At 43.4% G+C, this 17,596-nt stretch overlaps 1 protein-coding gene across 3 annotated transcripts in view; it reads right to left on the minus strand.

Moving 5' to 3' along the window:
* KPNA6 (karyopherin alpha 6 (importin alpha 7)) overlaps positions 1-17,596 on the minus strand; it is a 72,101-nt gene that overhangs the window by 6,503 nt on the left and 48,002 nt on the right. For all 3 annotated transcript variants that reach the window (XM_011955440.1, XM_011955442.1, XM_011955439.1), the window contains exons 2-11: positions 11,615-11,748; positions 9,409-9,501; positions 8,906-9,005; positions 7,997-8,091; positions 6,814-6,945; positions 5,613-5,701; positions 4,271-4,370; positions 3,795-3,958; positions 3,273-3,351; positions 339-464 (exon numbers count right to left, since the gene is read on the minus strand). In XM_011955440.1, coding sequence (XP_011810830.1) covers positions 339-464; positions 3,273-3,351; positions 3,795-3,958; positions 4,271-4,370; positions 5,613-5,701; positions 6,814-6,945; positions 7,997-8,091; positions 8,906-9,005; positions 9,409-9,501; positions 11,615-11,748 — 1,112 coding nt within the window. The remainder of the gene's footprint in view (positions 1-338; positions 465-3,272; positions 3,352-3,794; positions 3,959-4,270; positions 4,371-5,612; positions 5,702-6,813; positions 6,946-7,996; positions 8,092-8,905; positions 9,006-9,408; positions 9,502-11,614; positions 11,749-17,596) is intronic.

Genomic DNA, 17,596 nt, shown 5'->3' on the forward strand with positions numbered 1-17,596 from the left:
ATCTCAGCTCACTGCAACTTTTACCTTCCGGGTTCAAGCGATTCTTCTGCCTCAGCCTCCCGAATAGCTGAGATTACAGGTGCCCACCACCACACCCGTCTAATTTTTGTATTTTTAGTAGAGATATGATTTCACCATGTTGGCCAGGCTGGTCTCAAACTCCTGACCTCATGATCCGCCCGCCTCGGCCTCCCAAAGTGCTGGGGCTACAGGCATGAGCCAACATGCCTGGCCAATTTTTAAAGGGAAACAAATTCTTTCTTCTGAAAGCAAATATTCCAGCAACCTCCCATGTTCCTATGACTTCCCATGCCCCTTGACTTCCCTGCCTGTTTTACCTGTATTTGAGCCCTGTTGCCAGCAGTAATATTTGAAATAGTCCAGCACGCTTCCTTTCGGATTGACTCCTTGGGACTGCTCAACAAGTGGAGAAGGCAAGGTAGGGCTGAACAGTTAAGAATGACCTAGAACACCAAAAGCATAGGAAACAAAAGAAAAATTAGATAAACTGTTTTTAATTTTTTAAAATGTTTTTCTTTCCTTTTTTTTTTTTTTTTTTTGAGACACAGTCTTGCTCTGACGCCCAGGCTGGAGTGTAGTGGCACAATCTCGGCTCACCGCAACCTCTGCCTCCCAGGTTCAAGCGATTCTCCAGCCTTAGCCTCCCGAGATGCTAGGATTACAGACGCCCACCACCATGCCCGGCTAATTTTTGTATTTTTAGTAGAGATGGGGTTTCATCATGTTGGCCAGGCTGGTCTGGAGCTCCTGACTTCGGGTGATCTGCCTGCCTCAGCCTCCCAAAGTGTTGGGATTACAGGCGTGAGTCACTGTGCCTGGCCTAATTTTTTTTCTTGAAACAGGGTCTCGCTCTGTTGCCTAGGCTGGAGTGCAGTGGCATGATCACAGCTTACTGCAGCCTTGACCTCCCAGTCTCAAGCAATCCTCCTACTTCAGCCTCTTGAGTAGCTGGGGACTCCTAATTAAAAAAAAAAAAAAAAAAATTTTTTTTGTAGAGACAGGGTCTTCCCATGTTGTAGGGCTGGTCTCAAACTTCCGAGCTCAAGCGATCCTCCTGCCTCAGCCTCCCAAAGTGCTGGAATTACAGGCGTAAGCCACCGCACCTGGCCCAGGTAAACTGGACTTAATCAAAATGAAAAACTTTTGTGCATCAAGACATTGGAGTAAGCTGGGCACAGTGGTATGCTTCTGCAGTCTCAGCTACTCAGGAGGCTGAGGCAGTAGGATCACTTCAGCACAAGCGTTCAAGGCTAGCCGGGGCAACACAGTGATACCCTCTAAAAAAACAATTTAAAAAGAAAAGAAAGTTGGTCTGGGCGAGGTGGCTTCATGCCTGTAATCCTACCACTTTGAGAAGCCAAAGTGGGAGGACTGCTTAAGCCCAGTAGTTCAAGACCAGCCTGGGCAACATGGTAAAACCCTGTCTCTCCAAAAAAACCAATTCAAAAAATTAGTTAGGCGTGATGGTGCATGCCTGTAGTACCAGCTACTTGGGAGGCTGAGGTGGAAGGATTGCTTTGAGCTCACGAGGCAGAGGTTGTAGTGAGCCGAGATAGCATCATTGCACTCTAGCCTGGCTAACAAAGAGAGACTCTGTCTCAATTTTTAAAAATTAAATAAATTAAAAAGTTTATTTTTTAAAGACACCAAAGTTAAAAGATAAAACCACAGAACAAGATAAAATACTTGCAAAACATATATCTGATAAGAGATTAATATCCAGAACATATGAAGAACTCCCAAAATTGAACAACCAGAAAACTCAACAACCCAATTAAAACACGAGCAAAAGACTTGAATAGACATGTGTCCAAAAAAAAACAAAAAAAAGAAACAACAAAAAACAAAAAAACACAGATGGCCAATAAGCATATGAAAAGATGCTCAACATTACTAATCATTAGAAAAATGCAAATAAAAACCACAATGAAATATCACTTCACACCCTTTAGGGTGGGTATTGTAAAAAAAAAAAAAGAAAGAAAGAAAAACGGAAAATAACAACCATTGGCAAGGCTGTGGGGAAGTTGGAACATGATGCATTGTTGGTGGGAATGTAAGATGGCATAGCAGCTGTGCAAAACAGTATGGTGGCCCCTCAAAAAAATTAAGCATAAAATTAGAACAGGATCCAGCAATTCCATTATGGGTATATACCCAAAAGGACTGAAAACAGGGACTTGAACAAATATTTGTACACCAATGTTCATAGCAGCATTATTCACAATAGCCAAAAGGTGGAAACAACCCAAATGTCTGTAGATGGATGAATGGGTAAATAAAATATGGTATATACACACAGTGGAATATCATGTGTTCTGATACATGCTATGACATGGATGAATCTTAAAGATACTAGGCTAAGTGAAATAAACCAGACAAGAAAGAATAAACACTGTATGATTCTACTTACATGAGGTACTTAGAGCACTCAAACTCACAGAGGCAGAAAATAGAATGGTGCTTACTAGGCACTGAGGGGAAGGGAGAATGGGGAGTTACTGTTTAATGTGTACAGAGTTTCAGTTTGAGATGATAAAAAAAATTCTGTAGCTGGCTAGTGGTGATGACAGAGAAACAATGTGAATGTACTTTATGCCAATGAAATGGTTAAAATGGTAAAATTTATGTTGTATTTTAAAGTACATGCATATACATATACATATACAAAGTAACCCAGAAAATGAGTGTGTGGGTTTGAGTGTTTGAGTGAGACTACTCACCTGTAAAAAACCTGTCCAGAATCCCACATGATTATGCCAGCTACTCAAAACCCAAAGAATACCCAAATCTCTAGCCTTTGAGCAGGGGAACCTTGTTTACTATGCCCTCACCAGAGGGGCTATTTACAAAAGATTAATCCAAGGTCCATGATATCCATGAGACCCTAAAGACCTAGGAAGTAGGGGTGGAGTTCCATAGCTTTCAGTATCTCAGAGGGACCATCACTCAAACTTAACTACCTCACAATGTCCCAGGTGGTAAGCCCAATTATTCCATTTAGTTTTCCTTCACCCATTAGATGATGATTTGTTCCCAATTTATGGAAGAAAAGAAGGAACCAAGTTTCCCATGACTGCTTAGAGCGTGACAGAGCTGGAACTTTTCACTCAAGCCCACACTTTATTTCTTAGACCATAGTACCTCCCATCAGGACCACAGCCCTTTGCAGGAAAGGCTTTTGTCCACAGGCATCTCTCCACAAGCTCTTCCATAGCTGGTCTAAGATCCTGCACCCTCCTCTTTCTTACCTGGGTCTGGATGTCATCCCCAGTGACGATGTTACCCACGGCTCTCAGGGCAGGAGAAGCCACTTTGTAATCATTGTGCCTACAGAGGAGGGAGATCTGATCAGCAGAAGGCCAGCACACCATTTTCGGCCCTGCTGACTCTTACCTCTTTAGTCTGAGCCCAGAGAAGCTTAAGAAACCTGTACCCTCTTTTTTCTTTTCTTTTTTTTTTTGAGACGGAGTCTTGCCCTGTCGCCCAGGCTGGAGTGCAATGGAGTGATCTCGGCTCACTGCAACCTCCGCCTCCCAGGTTCAAACGATTCTCCTGCCTCAACCTCCCGAGTAGCTGGGATTACAGGTGCCTGCCAGCACGCCTAGCTAATTTTTGTATTTTTAGTAGACACAAGGTTTCACCATGTTGGTCAGGCTGGCCTCGAACTCCTGACCTCGTGATCTGCCCGCCTTGGCCTCCCAAAGTGCTGGGATTATAAGTGTGAGCCACCGTGCCTAGCCAGAACTTGTACCCCTTCTAAGACCACTCACATCAGCAGCTCTACCAATCTCCGGCAGACTCCAGAGTCTATGACTGCCTGGATCTTCTCATTGGGTCCATCAGACAGATAAGAAAGGGCCCAGCAAGCATCTGCCAGCAAGTCTGAGTCGCTGCTGAAGAGTAGGCGAGACAGTACAGGCAAACAAGGAGAGACCTGTGGGAAGCGGAGTGAGAAAGAGTCATAGTGGGACAAGACTATATCAGCTCTATCATGAACCCTAACACTGCAACCACCCCCGCTCCCAACACACACAAAGTAATTCCAGACCCTAGGGATCGCTACTACGTTAAACATTTAGATCTACCTTTTCACTTTACTATCCAGGCACACAAGATCATCTACTTCACTAACAATTGCTTCTTTCAGTTTCCCATGATTTGAGACTCCAAGGAGTATCCCAAAGACTTAAAAACTCCATATGAAGGAACCTGATGTCACTCGGGGTCTAGTAAGTAGCTCTCTCACCTTTGCAAACTCTGGGGGTGGGTTCTTCCCTCGGCAGAGATTTGACAGGGCCCAGACCGCATTCCGTGTCATTGTCAGTCGTGTGGACTTGGTAAGGAGTCTGAAGGAAACAGCAAAGCCAGATCCTGAGCACTAAGGCCTTGGCATAGGGCTGTTGCCAGTGAACCCAGAGACAAATCCAGTCAGACCTCTCAGACTCTAGCAGCCTGTTTCTTCCTACTCATAGACCTAAGTTAACAGAGCTGGTATTAGTCAGGAGGCCAACCTCTATACAAAGTATTCATTTCAGGACCAGCTGTAGCTAGTTAATACCATAGATAATAGGGACAAAACAGAGGGCTAGATCTCGAGTAAGCCTATAAAGCTTCTAAGGTAGGATATATCGTGCCCATAACCCTGGCCACAAGTCCAGGACAAGGAATGGTGTTCCCTGAAAATAAAAGCTAAAAGTCTAAGAAATAAAAGCTATAGGTCTACTGTGAGAGTTTTAGCCACACGGTATAGAATAATTTTCTGTGAAGGGTCCAAGAAAGAGATAGTGGTAGGCTATGGGACTGTGGTCTCTGAAGAACAGTTCATTCATTTGTTTTGGTTTAGACATAGTTTACTCTAAGGGCATGGAGGGAAGGATGGGAGAGGGATACAATGATGCTTCATGGGGTCTTTGATCTATAATTTACAACAGAGCCGTCCAATGTATGTATGCATGACCTCATAGCAAATCAATGCATTTTGTAGAAAAGGTTGGATTTTTCCAGATGGGCTAGTCCTGCCTCTCTCCCCTGGCTCAACAATGAGGAGGATATGAGGGTATGACTAACATGAGGTTATGCAGTGCCACAAAGTGAGGAACAACATCCTTCTTGGTAGATGGGTGGCACAATCTTTTTTTTTTTTTCCACTCTGTTGCCCAGGCTGAAGTACAATGGTATGATCACAGTTCACTGTAGCCTTGATCTCCCTGGGCTCAGGTGATCCTCCCTGCCTCAGCCTCCCAAGTAGCTGAGTCTACAGGTGCATGCCACCACACCTGGCTAACTTCTTGTATTTTTTGTAGAGTTGGGGTTTCAACATGCTGCCCAGGCTGGTTTTGAACTCTGGGCTCAAGGGATGCACCTGCTCTGGTCTACCAAAGTGCCAGGATTATAGGCATAAGCCACCATGCCTGGCCACAACCTTCTCAATCTCCAAAGATACTTATCTTTTACTTTGGCAATCAGAATGCATTTTTATAGTTTTTGTACTTACCTATCATCTTAAGGAATCAAGTATGCTGCCCCCAAATGACCTGCCACATGGCCACCCTATAGACACCCAGGTACAGATTATTATAATTACTCACGTTAACAAAGGATTAAGGATGGAACAGTTCAAGACGTAATCTCGGCAAACAGAGCTATCTCCAGCTATGTTTCCCAGTGCCCAGACTGCCTGAAAAGGGGATAATGAAACTGTCACCCACAAGGCCTGGTACTTCTGTGAGTACTTTATAGCCACAACTGCAAAGTGAGTATCCACCAGGATGAGGATGATGTCAAGGCCCCAAATACACTATATAAGCTCAGGTAACCTACACTATATAAGCTCAGGTAACCTCCCTATTGAAATCCTTATTGAGCACTTGTTCTACAAGGACCTATCCCCTGGGAGTTCCTGGTTCAGCCGGGAGAGACAGGCTGCCATCTGTACTATAGCCAGAGAAGCCAAAACAACATCGCCCAGAAAAGGAGAAAGTAATCAGAAAGTTGCATTTTTTTTTTTTTGAGATGGCGTCTCACTGTGTTACCCAGGCTGGAGTGCAGTGGTGCGATCATGGCTCACTGTAACCTCCACCTACCGGGTTCAAGTGATTCTCCTGCCTCAGCCTCCTGAATAGTTGGGATTATAGGCGTGTGCTACCACACCCGGCTAATTTTTTGTATTTTTAGTAGAGATGGGGTTTCACCATGTTGGTCAGGCTGGTCTTGAACTCCTGACCTCGTGATCTGCTCACCTCGGCCTCTCAAAGTGCTGGGATTACAGGCATGAGCCACCGCGCCCGGCGAAAGTTGCACTCTTGTAGCTGCCTTGGACCAATTCTATATGTATTAATGGAGCAAAGTGCCCGCTACCACTCTCCAATTCTATCCAACTAGCAAGAAATCAATGGGAGAAATGGAAGTTGTACCTTTATCTCCATGATCTCTGGGTACTGAGATATGGGTACTGTGGTGTCTTTTTTCCAATGGCACTTCCAACAACAAATGTATAGAGTTTTTTCCACATCAACCACCCACTCTCTGACACTAACCGTGTGTCCAACAATTTAATTCAATTCTGACATTAACACCTAGAGTTAATGCAGACCTCACAGGTTAGTTCCACAAGACTGCCCCCACTTGAGATACCAGTTGCAAGTCCCAGGGACCATCTGTACTTGATACTCCTATCACTCAGGAAATTCCAAGAGTTTTAACACTGTGCCAAGAACCAGGACAAAGACCAAATACATTTTTTATTATACCACAGGTACTATAAAGAATCATACCAAATCTAAGCATTACCTGTTCCTGAACATCCTCAAAGTCTGAATTAAGCAGCTCTATAAAAATGGGGACAGCCCCTGCTTCAATGACAATTTTGGTCTGCTGAGAGGTTCCAGAGGCAATATTCGTTAGAGCCCAGGCAGCTTCAAACTGAAAGTGAGATTAAGTAATGATTGAAAGGTCATTTCAGACTGAGCAGCCATGCCTATCAGCTGGCTCAGAACAGTAAGCCTCCTGCCCATGAATTTAAAAAACCAAAAACAACCTCACAAAACACAAGCAAGCCTCTTGCCCACGAATTTAAAACACACACACACACACACAAAATACAAGCCTTTCCCCTCCCGTCTTTAGAGAGTGGGAAGATGCAGTGATGTGATATACATGGGAATAAGACATTGGGCTTCTAGGGTCCCAGGTTTAGTCCTGCACTACCACAGAACTTATGCATCCTTTGCCAGGTCACTTTTTTATTTCCTGAGCTTCACTTTCTTCATTTCTGAAATGAGGATTAGAATGAAATGTGTCTCTCAAAGTCCCTTTCAGCTGAGTTCTGGCAAGTCCCAATGGATTGACCCATCACCCATCTCTGAAACAAGAGACCTAGAGAGGCTAAACGATTTGCCTCGGTGACACAGGTAGTGGACTAAACCCTCTGATTTATAAATGAATGATCAGTCTATCATAGTCTTGTGTCTTTCCTTTGAAATTGTTTTAAGGAAGAGATTTTGGCTGTGAGGGAACTGATGGTTTCTCTTGAATGTTTCCTAACATTACTTGTATACTTCCTGAGAGAGATGTCAATAGAAACATCTCACTGCAATTTCTTGGAAGTAGGGCTTTCATCTAATAACCCCTTCCCAGTAGTGGGGGACTGGGGGTGGGGTGGGGATAAGTAATGGGTACAATAAAACCCAGAAAGAATTAATAAGACTTACTATTTGATAACACAATAGGGTGACTATAGTCAATAATAACTACACAATTTAAAATAACTTGAAGTGCATAATTGGATTGTTTGCAACTTAAGGGATAAATGCTTCAGGAAATGGATACCCCATTCTCCATGATTTGCTTATTTCAAATTGCAGGCCTGTGTCAAAATATCTCATGTACCCCATAAATATATACACCTACCCTGTATCCCCCAAAAATTAAAAACAAAATAAGACAAAACAAACCCCTTCCCTTCAGGCCTCACCTGTAATGTACAATTCTCATTCCTCTTCAGAAACTCCACGAACCGATCGACCACTCTTGGAGTGTTGATAACTTCATCTATTGGAGGACTAGGCTCTGGATAAGGGAGAAGGGAAAACAAAAACGCAGGAGAAGCTTTTGCTGATCCCTTCATAGGGGTCAGCTTGCAATCCTTCTTAGATACTTCTGACCACCCTCCTTACAAACATTCCCAAACTCCCTTCTGGTAAGGTGGTTTTAACAATATCTGCTCGTCTTTGAACTGTATAATACAGTTGGAATGTTAAAGAGTAAAGCCAATCCTAATTTAAATATGCTCATCTTTGACTTACTAAATGTAAGCAAAGAAAGGTGTGGGAGAGAGGAATGCCTAAGGGATGAACAACCGTGGTCTACACATTTCCCTTTCGAGAAAGACCAGTATTCTCTTCTTGGGAAGACTATTTGATAACTGAAACAAGAGGTATTTTTCCTATCATACATTAAATTTTTATTAAGTACCTATGGTGTGCCACACAGTTCTAGGTACAGAGGACACAGGAGGGAACAAAAACAAAACTCTCTGCCCTCAGCTTACATCCTGGTCGGAAGAGTCATTTTATTATGTTAGAAAATAAATATGATGGGAGGAGAAGAGAAGAATATGTAGGGCAAGGTAAAAAGATAAAAATGTTGAAGTTAGGATTTAATCATAGGAGTAAGGGAGTTGCTACACAGATATCTGGGAATAGAAGACATCAGGCAGAGGAAATATCCAGTGTGAAGGTAGAAATGTCTATCTTGTACAAGGAACACCAAGGTCAGTAGGGCTAGAGCAGAATGAGTGAGGGCACGTGTAGTTGATGACATTAGTGAAGAGAAAAGAGGCTAAATCACATAGGGCCTCTCTGAGAAGGGCCAGGCTTTGTACCTTTGGAGAGCAGTTTCCGGAATTTCTGTGTGGTTGCTAACTGCAGGTCAGAATCATCAGAAAAGAGCATCTCCACCATCTCTCTTGTGATCACACTCTCCTAGAACATAAAACAAGTTTAGAACTTTGCAAACCAACATTACAGTCAGATGTGAGCACATAATTCTGCTTGGCATCCTGTTTTCTAAAAAATTGAGGGCAAGAAGATGGCATAATAGACAGGCTCAGGAGAAGGGGTCTGTTTAAGCTATAGGTGCTTCAAGTTGGGACATTTGAAAAGTGATTCCTAATTCTGAGGCAACTGATGGCTTCCCTTAAATGTTTCCTCAGATATTTCTAACACAGTTGAATATTGTTGACTTCTGAAGCTGACAAAAGGGTCCACAGAGGAAAGAACTTGTCATGGTTACTGGCAAAGCTAGTAGATGATGTGAATGGCCCAATTTCTGTTCTTAGAAGCAGGTACTTTCCAGGTCAGCCTGAGGCACATGCAGGGGCCTTACCCCAGTGGTAGAGCTCACATAAGAGTCCATGAGAAGACTATCGAACATGGCAGCTTCTTCATTAATCAGCTCCACATTTCTCCGTTTAAAAAGCTGGAAGTAAAGAGACAGTGGTTAAGAATACTCTCTGAACCCAAAAAAAAAAAAAAAAAAAAAAGAACAATCCAATGTTAAATTATGGCATTAACTGCAAGGATATACTACAGTAGCTGAGAAATGAGGCCAAGTTTTATACATTAGTCTCCCCTTATCCACAGTTTTGCTTTCTATTATTTTAATTATCCAGTCAACTGTGGTCTGAAAATATTAAACAGAAAATTCCAGAAATGAACAATTCATAAGTTATAAATTGCATGCCATTCTGAGTAGTGATGAAATCTCATGCTATCCCGTTCTGTCTGACCCAGGATGTGAACATTCTTTGTCCAGTGTATCCACTCCATGCTGTATACACTGCTGCCAGTTAGTCACTTAGTAACCAACTTGGTTATCAGGTGGCAGTTGCTCGTGTTCAAGTAACCCTTATTTTACTTAATAATGGCCCCAAAGTTCAAGAGTAGTGATGCTGGCAATTCAAATGTGCCAGACAGAAGCTGTAAAGTGCTTTAAGTAAAAAGATAAAAATATGGGAAAAAATATAGTATATGTAAGGTTCAGTAATATCTGCAGTTTCAGGCATCCACTGTGGGTTCTGGAATGTATTCCACGAAGAGAAGAGGAGACTACTGAATACTGACATGGAAAAGATATTCAAGGACTTGGAGGCAGAGGCAGCAGTGGGCCAAGATCACACCACTGTACACCAACCTGGGCAACAGGGCAAGATCCTGTCTTAAAAAAAAAAAAAAGAAAAAAAAAAGAAAAAAAGGAATGATAGTACAGCAAAAGGGTGGGCAAAATCAGGTTAGGTTGGCCAGGAACGGTGGCGCATGCCTGTAATCCCAGCACTTTGGAAGGCCAGGGCAGGTGGATCACTTGAGTTCAGGAGTTCAAGACCAGCCTGGGCAACATGGCAAAACCCTGACTGCACACACACACACACAAATCCACAAAAATCAGGCGGGCGTGGTGGTACATGCCTGTAGTCCCAGCTACTCAGAAGGCTGAGGAGGAAGGATCACTTGAGCTCTGGAGCCTGAGGCTGTAGTGAGCTGAGATCGTGTCACTCACTGCACTCCAGCCTGGGTGACAGAGTGAGACCTTATCTCAAAAAAATAATAATAATAATAATAATTGGGTGACTGAACCTGTTGGCAGGGTGGGGTGGGAGTGCAGATGATGAGGCATCAATATAGTCTTGGGCTGGGCATGGTGGCTTATGCCTGTAATCCCAGTACTATGGGAGGTTGAGATGGGCAGATCCGGGCAGATCACAAGGTCGGGAGTTTGAGACCAGGCTGGCCAACATGGTGAAAACCAGTCTCTACTAAAAATATAAAAAGTTAACTGGACGTGGTGGCAGGCAGGCGCCTATAGCCTCAGCTACTCGGGAGGCTAAGGCAGGAGAATCGCCTGAACCCAGGAGGCAGAGGTTGCAGTGAGCGGAGATCGTGCCATTGCACTCCAGCCTGGGTGACAGAGCGAGACTCCATCTCAAAAAAAAAAACAAAAAAAAAAAGAAAGAAAAGAAAAGAAAAGGTAACAAGGAGCTAGAACTAGAATGTTATAGTAAAGACATAAATGATGTCTAAGTTGGTCTAACTTGTGAAAAGGGGATACGGTCAGTTTTCTCTTTCTCAAAGCTCCCAACATTTACTGACAACAAAGGAATCTGCATGAGTAGCTCACTCAGTAAGTAAGCTACTTTTCTTTTCTTTTTTTTTCTTTTGAGATGGAGTTGCCTAGTCCGGAGTGCAATGGCATGATCTTGGCTCCTGCAACCTCCGCCTCCCAGGTTCAAGCAATTCTCCTGCTTCAGTCTCCCAAGTAGCTGAGATTACAGGCGCATGCCACCATGTCTGGCTAATTTCTGTATCTTTAGAAGAGAAAATGAAGTTTCACCATATTGGCCAGGCTGGTCTCAAACTCCTGACCTCAGGTGATCCGCCTGCCTTGGCCTCCCAAAGTGCTGGGATTACAGGCATGAGCCACCACGCCTGCCTAGTAAGTTGCTTTTCTACAGGGAAAGTCAGGGTGCACAGTGGAGGCCAACCACAGGGGCTTGTTTCCCAGAATAGTATGTTTGAGAATACTCCCGTTAACTCACTTGTTGCTCACGCTTCTGCTTCCGGAGCTGAATGCCCTCTTCCTCTCTTCTTCGTCTCATTTCTTCAGGGTTTAGAGCATTGTTCTTATAGCTCTTCATTCGATAATTGTCTTTCCCTGGGCTCGCCATGGTCTCTAGAAGAAAAGATACACATTGCCAAAGACTCTTGAGAGGACAGCATTTCCTTTTCACTAGACTTCTGTCCCTACCTACCCTTCACCCTCCCCTACTCTGGGAGGAATACAGCCACCTAGGAGCTCTCAATAAGCACCTGACATCTCTACCTGCCCCTCAGTCCCTGTCTCGTTTTATTACAATAAGCTTGCTAAACAGGTGGTATTACAGCAATTGGTATAAGCTTAGTAGTTAAAAGTGTGGGCCCTAGAGTCAGGTTGTCTGGGTTCAAATCCTGATCCTTCTACTTGTTAGCTGTGCAACCTTGGACAAGCTCCTTTAACTTTTATTGCTTCAGAATTTAATCTTTAAAACAGAAACACACCAGGCACAGTGGCTCCCACCTGTAATCCCAGGGATCTGCAGACCACACTTTGAGAACTGCTGTGCTTTTTTTTTTTTTTTTTGAGACAGGGTCTCGCTCTGTCACCCAGGCTGGAGTGCAGTGGCACGATATCGGCTCACTGAAACCTCTGCCTCCTGGGCTCAAGTGATTCTCCTGCCTCAGCCTTCCGAGTAGCTGGGATTACAGGCGTACGCCACCACAACTGATTAATGTTTGTATTTTCAGTAGAGACAGGGTCTCACCATGTTGGCCAGGATGGTCTCAAACTCCTGACCTCAGGTGATCCACCTGCCTTAGCCTCCCAAAGTGCTGGGACTACAGGTGTGAGCAACCACACCCAGCCAAGAACTGCTGTTCTAAGCAACAAATGGCTCAATTGTAGGTAAATAAATGTTAACTTGACCAGCTAGTGCCAAAGTTGTCTTCCAATGTACTGCCACCGACATATATCTTGACCAATACTTGGAATCATCACTTTTGACAATCTACTGAGTGTCATAAAGTATTTCACAGAGCTGATTATTTGCATATCCCAGATTATTAATGAGGTTAGATTTCATGTTGTTATCAGCCATATGTTTCCCCTTCTGTGAAAAATGTTTGTTTCTATATTTTAAAATATATTTTTTTCTTTTTTTGAGACAGTTTCACTTTTGTTGCCCAGGCTGGAGTGCAATGGTACGATCTTGGCTCACTGAAACCTATGCCTCCCAGGTTCAAATGATTCTCCTGCCTCACCCTCCCGAGTAGCTGGGACTACAGGAGCCTGCCACCACGTCCAGCTAATTTTTGTATTTTCAGTAGAGACAGGGTTTCACCATGTTCGCCAGGCTGATCTCGAACTCCTGACCTCAGGTGATCTGCCTGCCTCAGCCTCCCAAAGTGCTGGGAATACAGGCGTGAGCCACCGTGCCCAGACTGTTCATGTTCTTTTAAATCAGTTGTCTGTGCCTGTGTACTTTCTTCATCCTTAATATTGTCTAATTTGTGCCCTCTTTTGTTCTTGAGAAACTTCACCAGAGACTTGACCATTTTTTTTTTTTCTTTTTATTGAGAGGGAGTCTCACCCTGTCTCCCAGGCTGGAGTGCAATGGTGCAATCTCGGCTCACTGCAAGCTCTGCCTCCCAGGTTCACGCCATTCTCCTGCCTCAGCCTCCCTAGTAACTGGGACTATAGGTGCCCACCACCATGCACAGTTAATTTTTTGTAGTTTTAGTCGAGACGGGGTTTCACCATGTTGGTCACGCAGGTCTCGAACTCCTAACCTTATGATTTGCCTGCCTCGGCCTCCCAAAGTGCTGGGATGACAGGCGTGAGCCACTGTGGCTGGCACCACACTATACTTCTATATTACCTTTCTAAGGCTTATAAATTTCATTCAAATTAATATTTGTATTGTAATTCAGTTGTAAATATCTAATTACTTTTGATTTACTCAATTTACTTAAGTGTCCCATGTGTGCTTGAAAATAATCTGTATCCTTAAATTATTATGCATGGCTTTCTGAATATCATGTCCATTAAATTAAGTTGTCATCATGTTGTTCTTTATTTATTCATTATTTTTTGAGATAGGGCCTCACTCTATTGCCTAGGCTGGAGTGCAGTATATGATCACGGCTCACCACAGCCTCAACTTCCAGGATTAAAACAATTCTCTTGCCTTAGCCTGAGTAGCTGGGACTACAGGTTCATACTACCGCTATTTTTAAAGTTTTTTTTGTAGAGATGGGGTCTCCCTATGTTATCTAGGCTGGTCTTGAACTCCTGTCCTCAAGCGATCCCCCTGCCTCAGCCTCCCAAAGTGCTGGGATTATAGGCATGAGCCACCACGCCCATCATGTTGTCTAACACTTCTATTAATGTTTCACTTCACTAATGTTTTCCTTATCTATAGTGAACGTAGCCATTTTGCCCCGTAGTTTAATTTTGCTTTATGTATTTTAATACTATTTCATTAGAAGCATACAACAAATTTACAACTGTTGTATCTTGACTGTGAATAGAAGTGTTATGAAGTGAGCCAAATTATTCCTTAACAATGCCCTTTGTTGCCCTTTTAATTTTGTTGTATATTAATACGGTTATCACTTCCACTTCCAGCCATGATGGAATAAGGGATAGGATTTCCCCTGTTGCTATAAACTGTTTCAGACATCGGGCAATAGCAATGCAGAATTGTGATTCTCCAAGAGAGGGAAACAAATTAAGTGAGCCCTACTTGTCTCCTTGGCTTTCTGCCCAGAAGCACATTCTATAGCAGAAGAGGAGTCCCAAACAGCACCATGGAAATCTCACTAGTGGAGGAGAGACTAGAGACTTCAGTGAGATTGAGGTGACTGAAAACAGTGAGACAGCATTCCAGCGAGGAGAGAAATAGGCAGAAAAAAAAAAAATTGGGAAATCTGTTTGGGGTTCCCTAAATCTTTGCTGAAGACTAAGGATGTATACATGCTGGGTGAAGCTCCATGAGTCATGCAAAAGGCAACTGAGAAGCTGTACGTAAGCTCAACCGTTTCCAGGGCTCGCACAGGGCTGAAAGACTAGACAAATCTGAATGGAGATTTCTCCCTGATCACTCAGGGCACAGTAGAGACCCTAGAAGGGCCATGGCTTAGTAGTGGGATGAAACTATTCCCAGAAAAGGCTACTATTGAAGCTTAAAAACAAGCCTTACATTGCTAAAACAGAACAGCTATAAAACGTCCCACATCCATTAAAAAAAGACAACAAAATCCAGACATTAAAAACATAAAATTCACAATGCTTGGAATCCAATTAAAAATTATGGGCCAGAGCCAGGCATGGTGGCCCATGCCTATAAATTCCAGCACTTTGGAAGGCTGAGGTGGGAGGAGAGCTTGAAGAACCTAGGAGTTCAAGGCTGCAGTGAGCTATGACTTCACCACTGTACTCCAGCTTGGGCAACAGAGTGAGACCCTGTCTCTAAAAAAACAAAAACAGCTGGGGTGTGGTGGCTCACGGCTATAATCCCAGCACATTGGGAGGCTGAGGTCGGTGGATCACGAGGTCAAGAGATTGAGACCATCCTGGGCAACATGGTGAAACCTCATCTCTACTAAAAATACAAAAATTAGCTGAGCGTGGTGGCACGCACCTGTAGTCCCAGCTACTCAGGAAGCTGAGGCAGGAGAATTGCTTGAACCAGGGAGGTGGAAGCTGCAGTGAGCAGAGATTGTGCCACTGCACTCCAGCCTGGTGACAGAGGGAGACTGTCTCCAAACAAACAAACAACAAAAAGTACTATACATGCCAAGAAGCAGAAAAACTGTCACCCATAGGAGAAAAATCAGTCAAAAGTGAGATCCAGAAATGACACTTCAGTAGATAGTAGGATGGCATCAAGTGCTCTAATATATTAGTAACTAGATTCATAGCAAAAAAAAAAAATTGAGAGAGGGACAGAAAAACACTTACAAGCAAAGACTTAAAACTGGCAGGGTATGGTGGCTCACGCATGTAATCCCAACACTTTGGGAGGCCAAGGCAGATGGATCAGTTGAGGCCAGGAATTCCAGACCAGCCTAGCCAACATGGTGAAAGCCTGTCTCTACTAAAAATATAAAAATTAGCCAGGCGTGGTAGCTGGTGCCTGTAATCCCAGCTACTGAGGAGGCTGAGGAAGGAGAATCACTTGAACCTGGCAGGCAGATGTTGCAGTGAGCCAAGATCATGCCACTGCACTACAGCCTGGGCAATAGAGTGAGACCCTGTCTAAAAAATAAAAGAAAAAAAAAACACTAAAAATTTTCCAGATCTAATCCCATTAACCCTAAACGTTATACTAATCCTTAAGCAAGATTAAAAATCTTAAAAGCAGCCAGATAAAGACCTATTACGTATAGAAGACCAAAGGTAAGAATGGCCTAGCTTCTTGTCAGAAACCTAACTCAGAAAACAACAAAACATTTTTAATGTTCCAGAAAAAAAAAAACAAAACCTGGTAAACTAGAATTTTTTTTTCTTTTTTTTTTTTAGACGGAGTCTGGCTCTGCCGCCCCGGCTGGAGTGCAGTGGCCGGATCTCAGCTCACTGCAAGCTCCGCCTCCTGGGTTCACGCCATTCTCCTGCCTCAGCCTCCCGAGTAGCTGGGACTACAGGCGCCCGCCACCTCGCCCGGCTAATTTTTGTATATTTAGTAGAGACGGGGTTTCACTGTATTAGCCAGGATGGTGTCGATCTCCTGACCTCGTGATCCACCCGTCTCGGCCTCCCAAAGTGCTGGGATTACAGGCTTGAGCCACCGCGCCCGGCCAAAACTAGAATTTTATATCCAACAAAGATACTTTTTGAAATGAAAGCAATTCAGCAGGTCATGAGGTAAATTAAAAATATTATTAATAAAGATTTTTTCAGATAAATAAAAGCTGAGAGACTTCTTCTCTAGCTGACCTGCACTAAAGAAATGCTAAAATTCTTCAAAGTAGAAGGAAAAGGATACCAGATGGAAACTCGGATCTCCACAAAATGAAAAACACTAGCTATGGGAGATAAACATAAAATAACTTTTTTGCCATTTAAAAATTGTCTTTAAAAAATAACCAGGCGCATGGACACACAAAAAAACAGGGAAGCATGGCCCATTCATGGAATAAAGCAGAAACCATTTCTAGCTGCGTGTGGTAGCTCAAGCCTATAATCTCAACACTTTGGGAGGCCAGGATGATAGGACTGCCTGAGGCCAGGAGTTAGAGACCATCCTGGGTCACACAGGGAGACCCTGTTTCTATTTTAAATAATTTTATAAAAATAGGAAACCATCCCTGACGAAGCCCAGAGACTGGACTTACTAGACAGATTCTAAAACAACTGTCCTAAATATGCTCAAAGAGTTAAAGAAAAACATGGACAATGAACTGAAGGAAATCTGAAACACAATATATGAATAAAATGAGAATATCAATAAAAAGAAACGATAAAAAGGAACTAAACAAATGTTCTAGAGCTCAAAAGTACACTTACTGAAATAAAAAATTCACTAGAGGGGTTCAACAGCAGATATGAGCAGGTAGGAAAAAAAGCAAACTTGGAGACAGATCAATTAAAATTATCCAATCTGAGGAGCAGAAAGAATAAAGAATGAAGAAAAATGAACAGAAATGAGTGGACCCATGGAACACCATTAAAAGGACCAATATGGGCGGCATGGTGGCTTGTGACTGCAATCCCAGCAATTCTGGAGGCTGAGGGAGGAAGACAGCTTGAGCCCACAGTGTGAGACCAGCCTAGGCAACATAGCAAGATCTCATCTCTATTGAAAAAAAAAGAGCCGGGCGAGGTGGCGGGCGCCTATAGTCCCAGCTACTCAGGAGGCTGAGGCAGGAGAATGGCGTGAACCCGGGAGGCGGAGTTTGCAGTGAGCTGAGATCCGGCCACTGCACTCCAGCCTGGGTGACAGAGCGAGACTCCGTCTCAAAAAAAAAAGAAAAAATAATTAAAA

The sequence above is a fragment of the Colobus angolensis genome, unplaced genomic scaffold, assembly GCF_000951035.1.
Source record: "Colobus angolensis palliatus isolate OR3802 unplaced genomic scaffold, Cang.pa_1.0 Scaffold4, whole genome shotgun sequence".
NCBI classification, from domain to species: Eukaryota; Metazoa; Chordata; class Mammalia; order Primates; family Cercopithecidae; genus Colobus; species Colobus angolensis.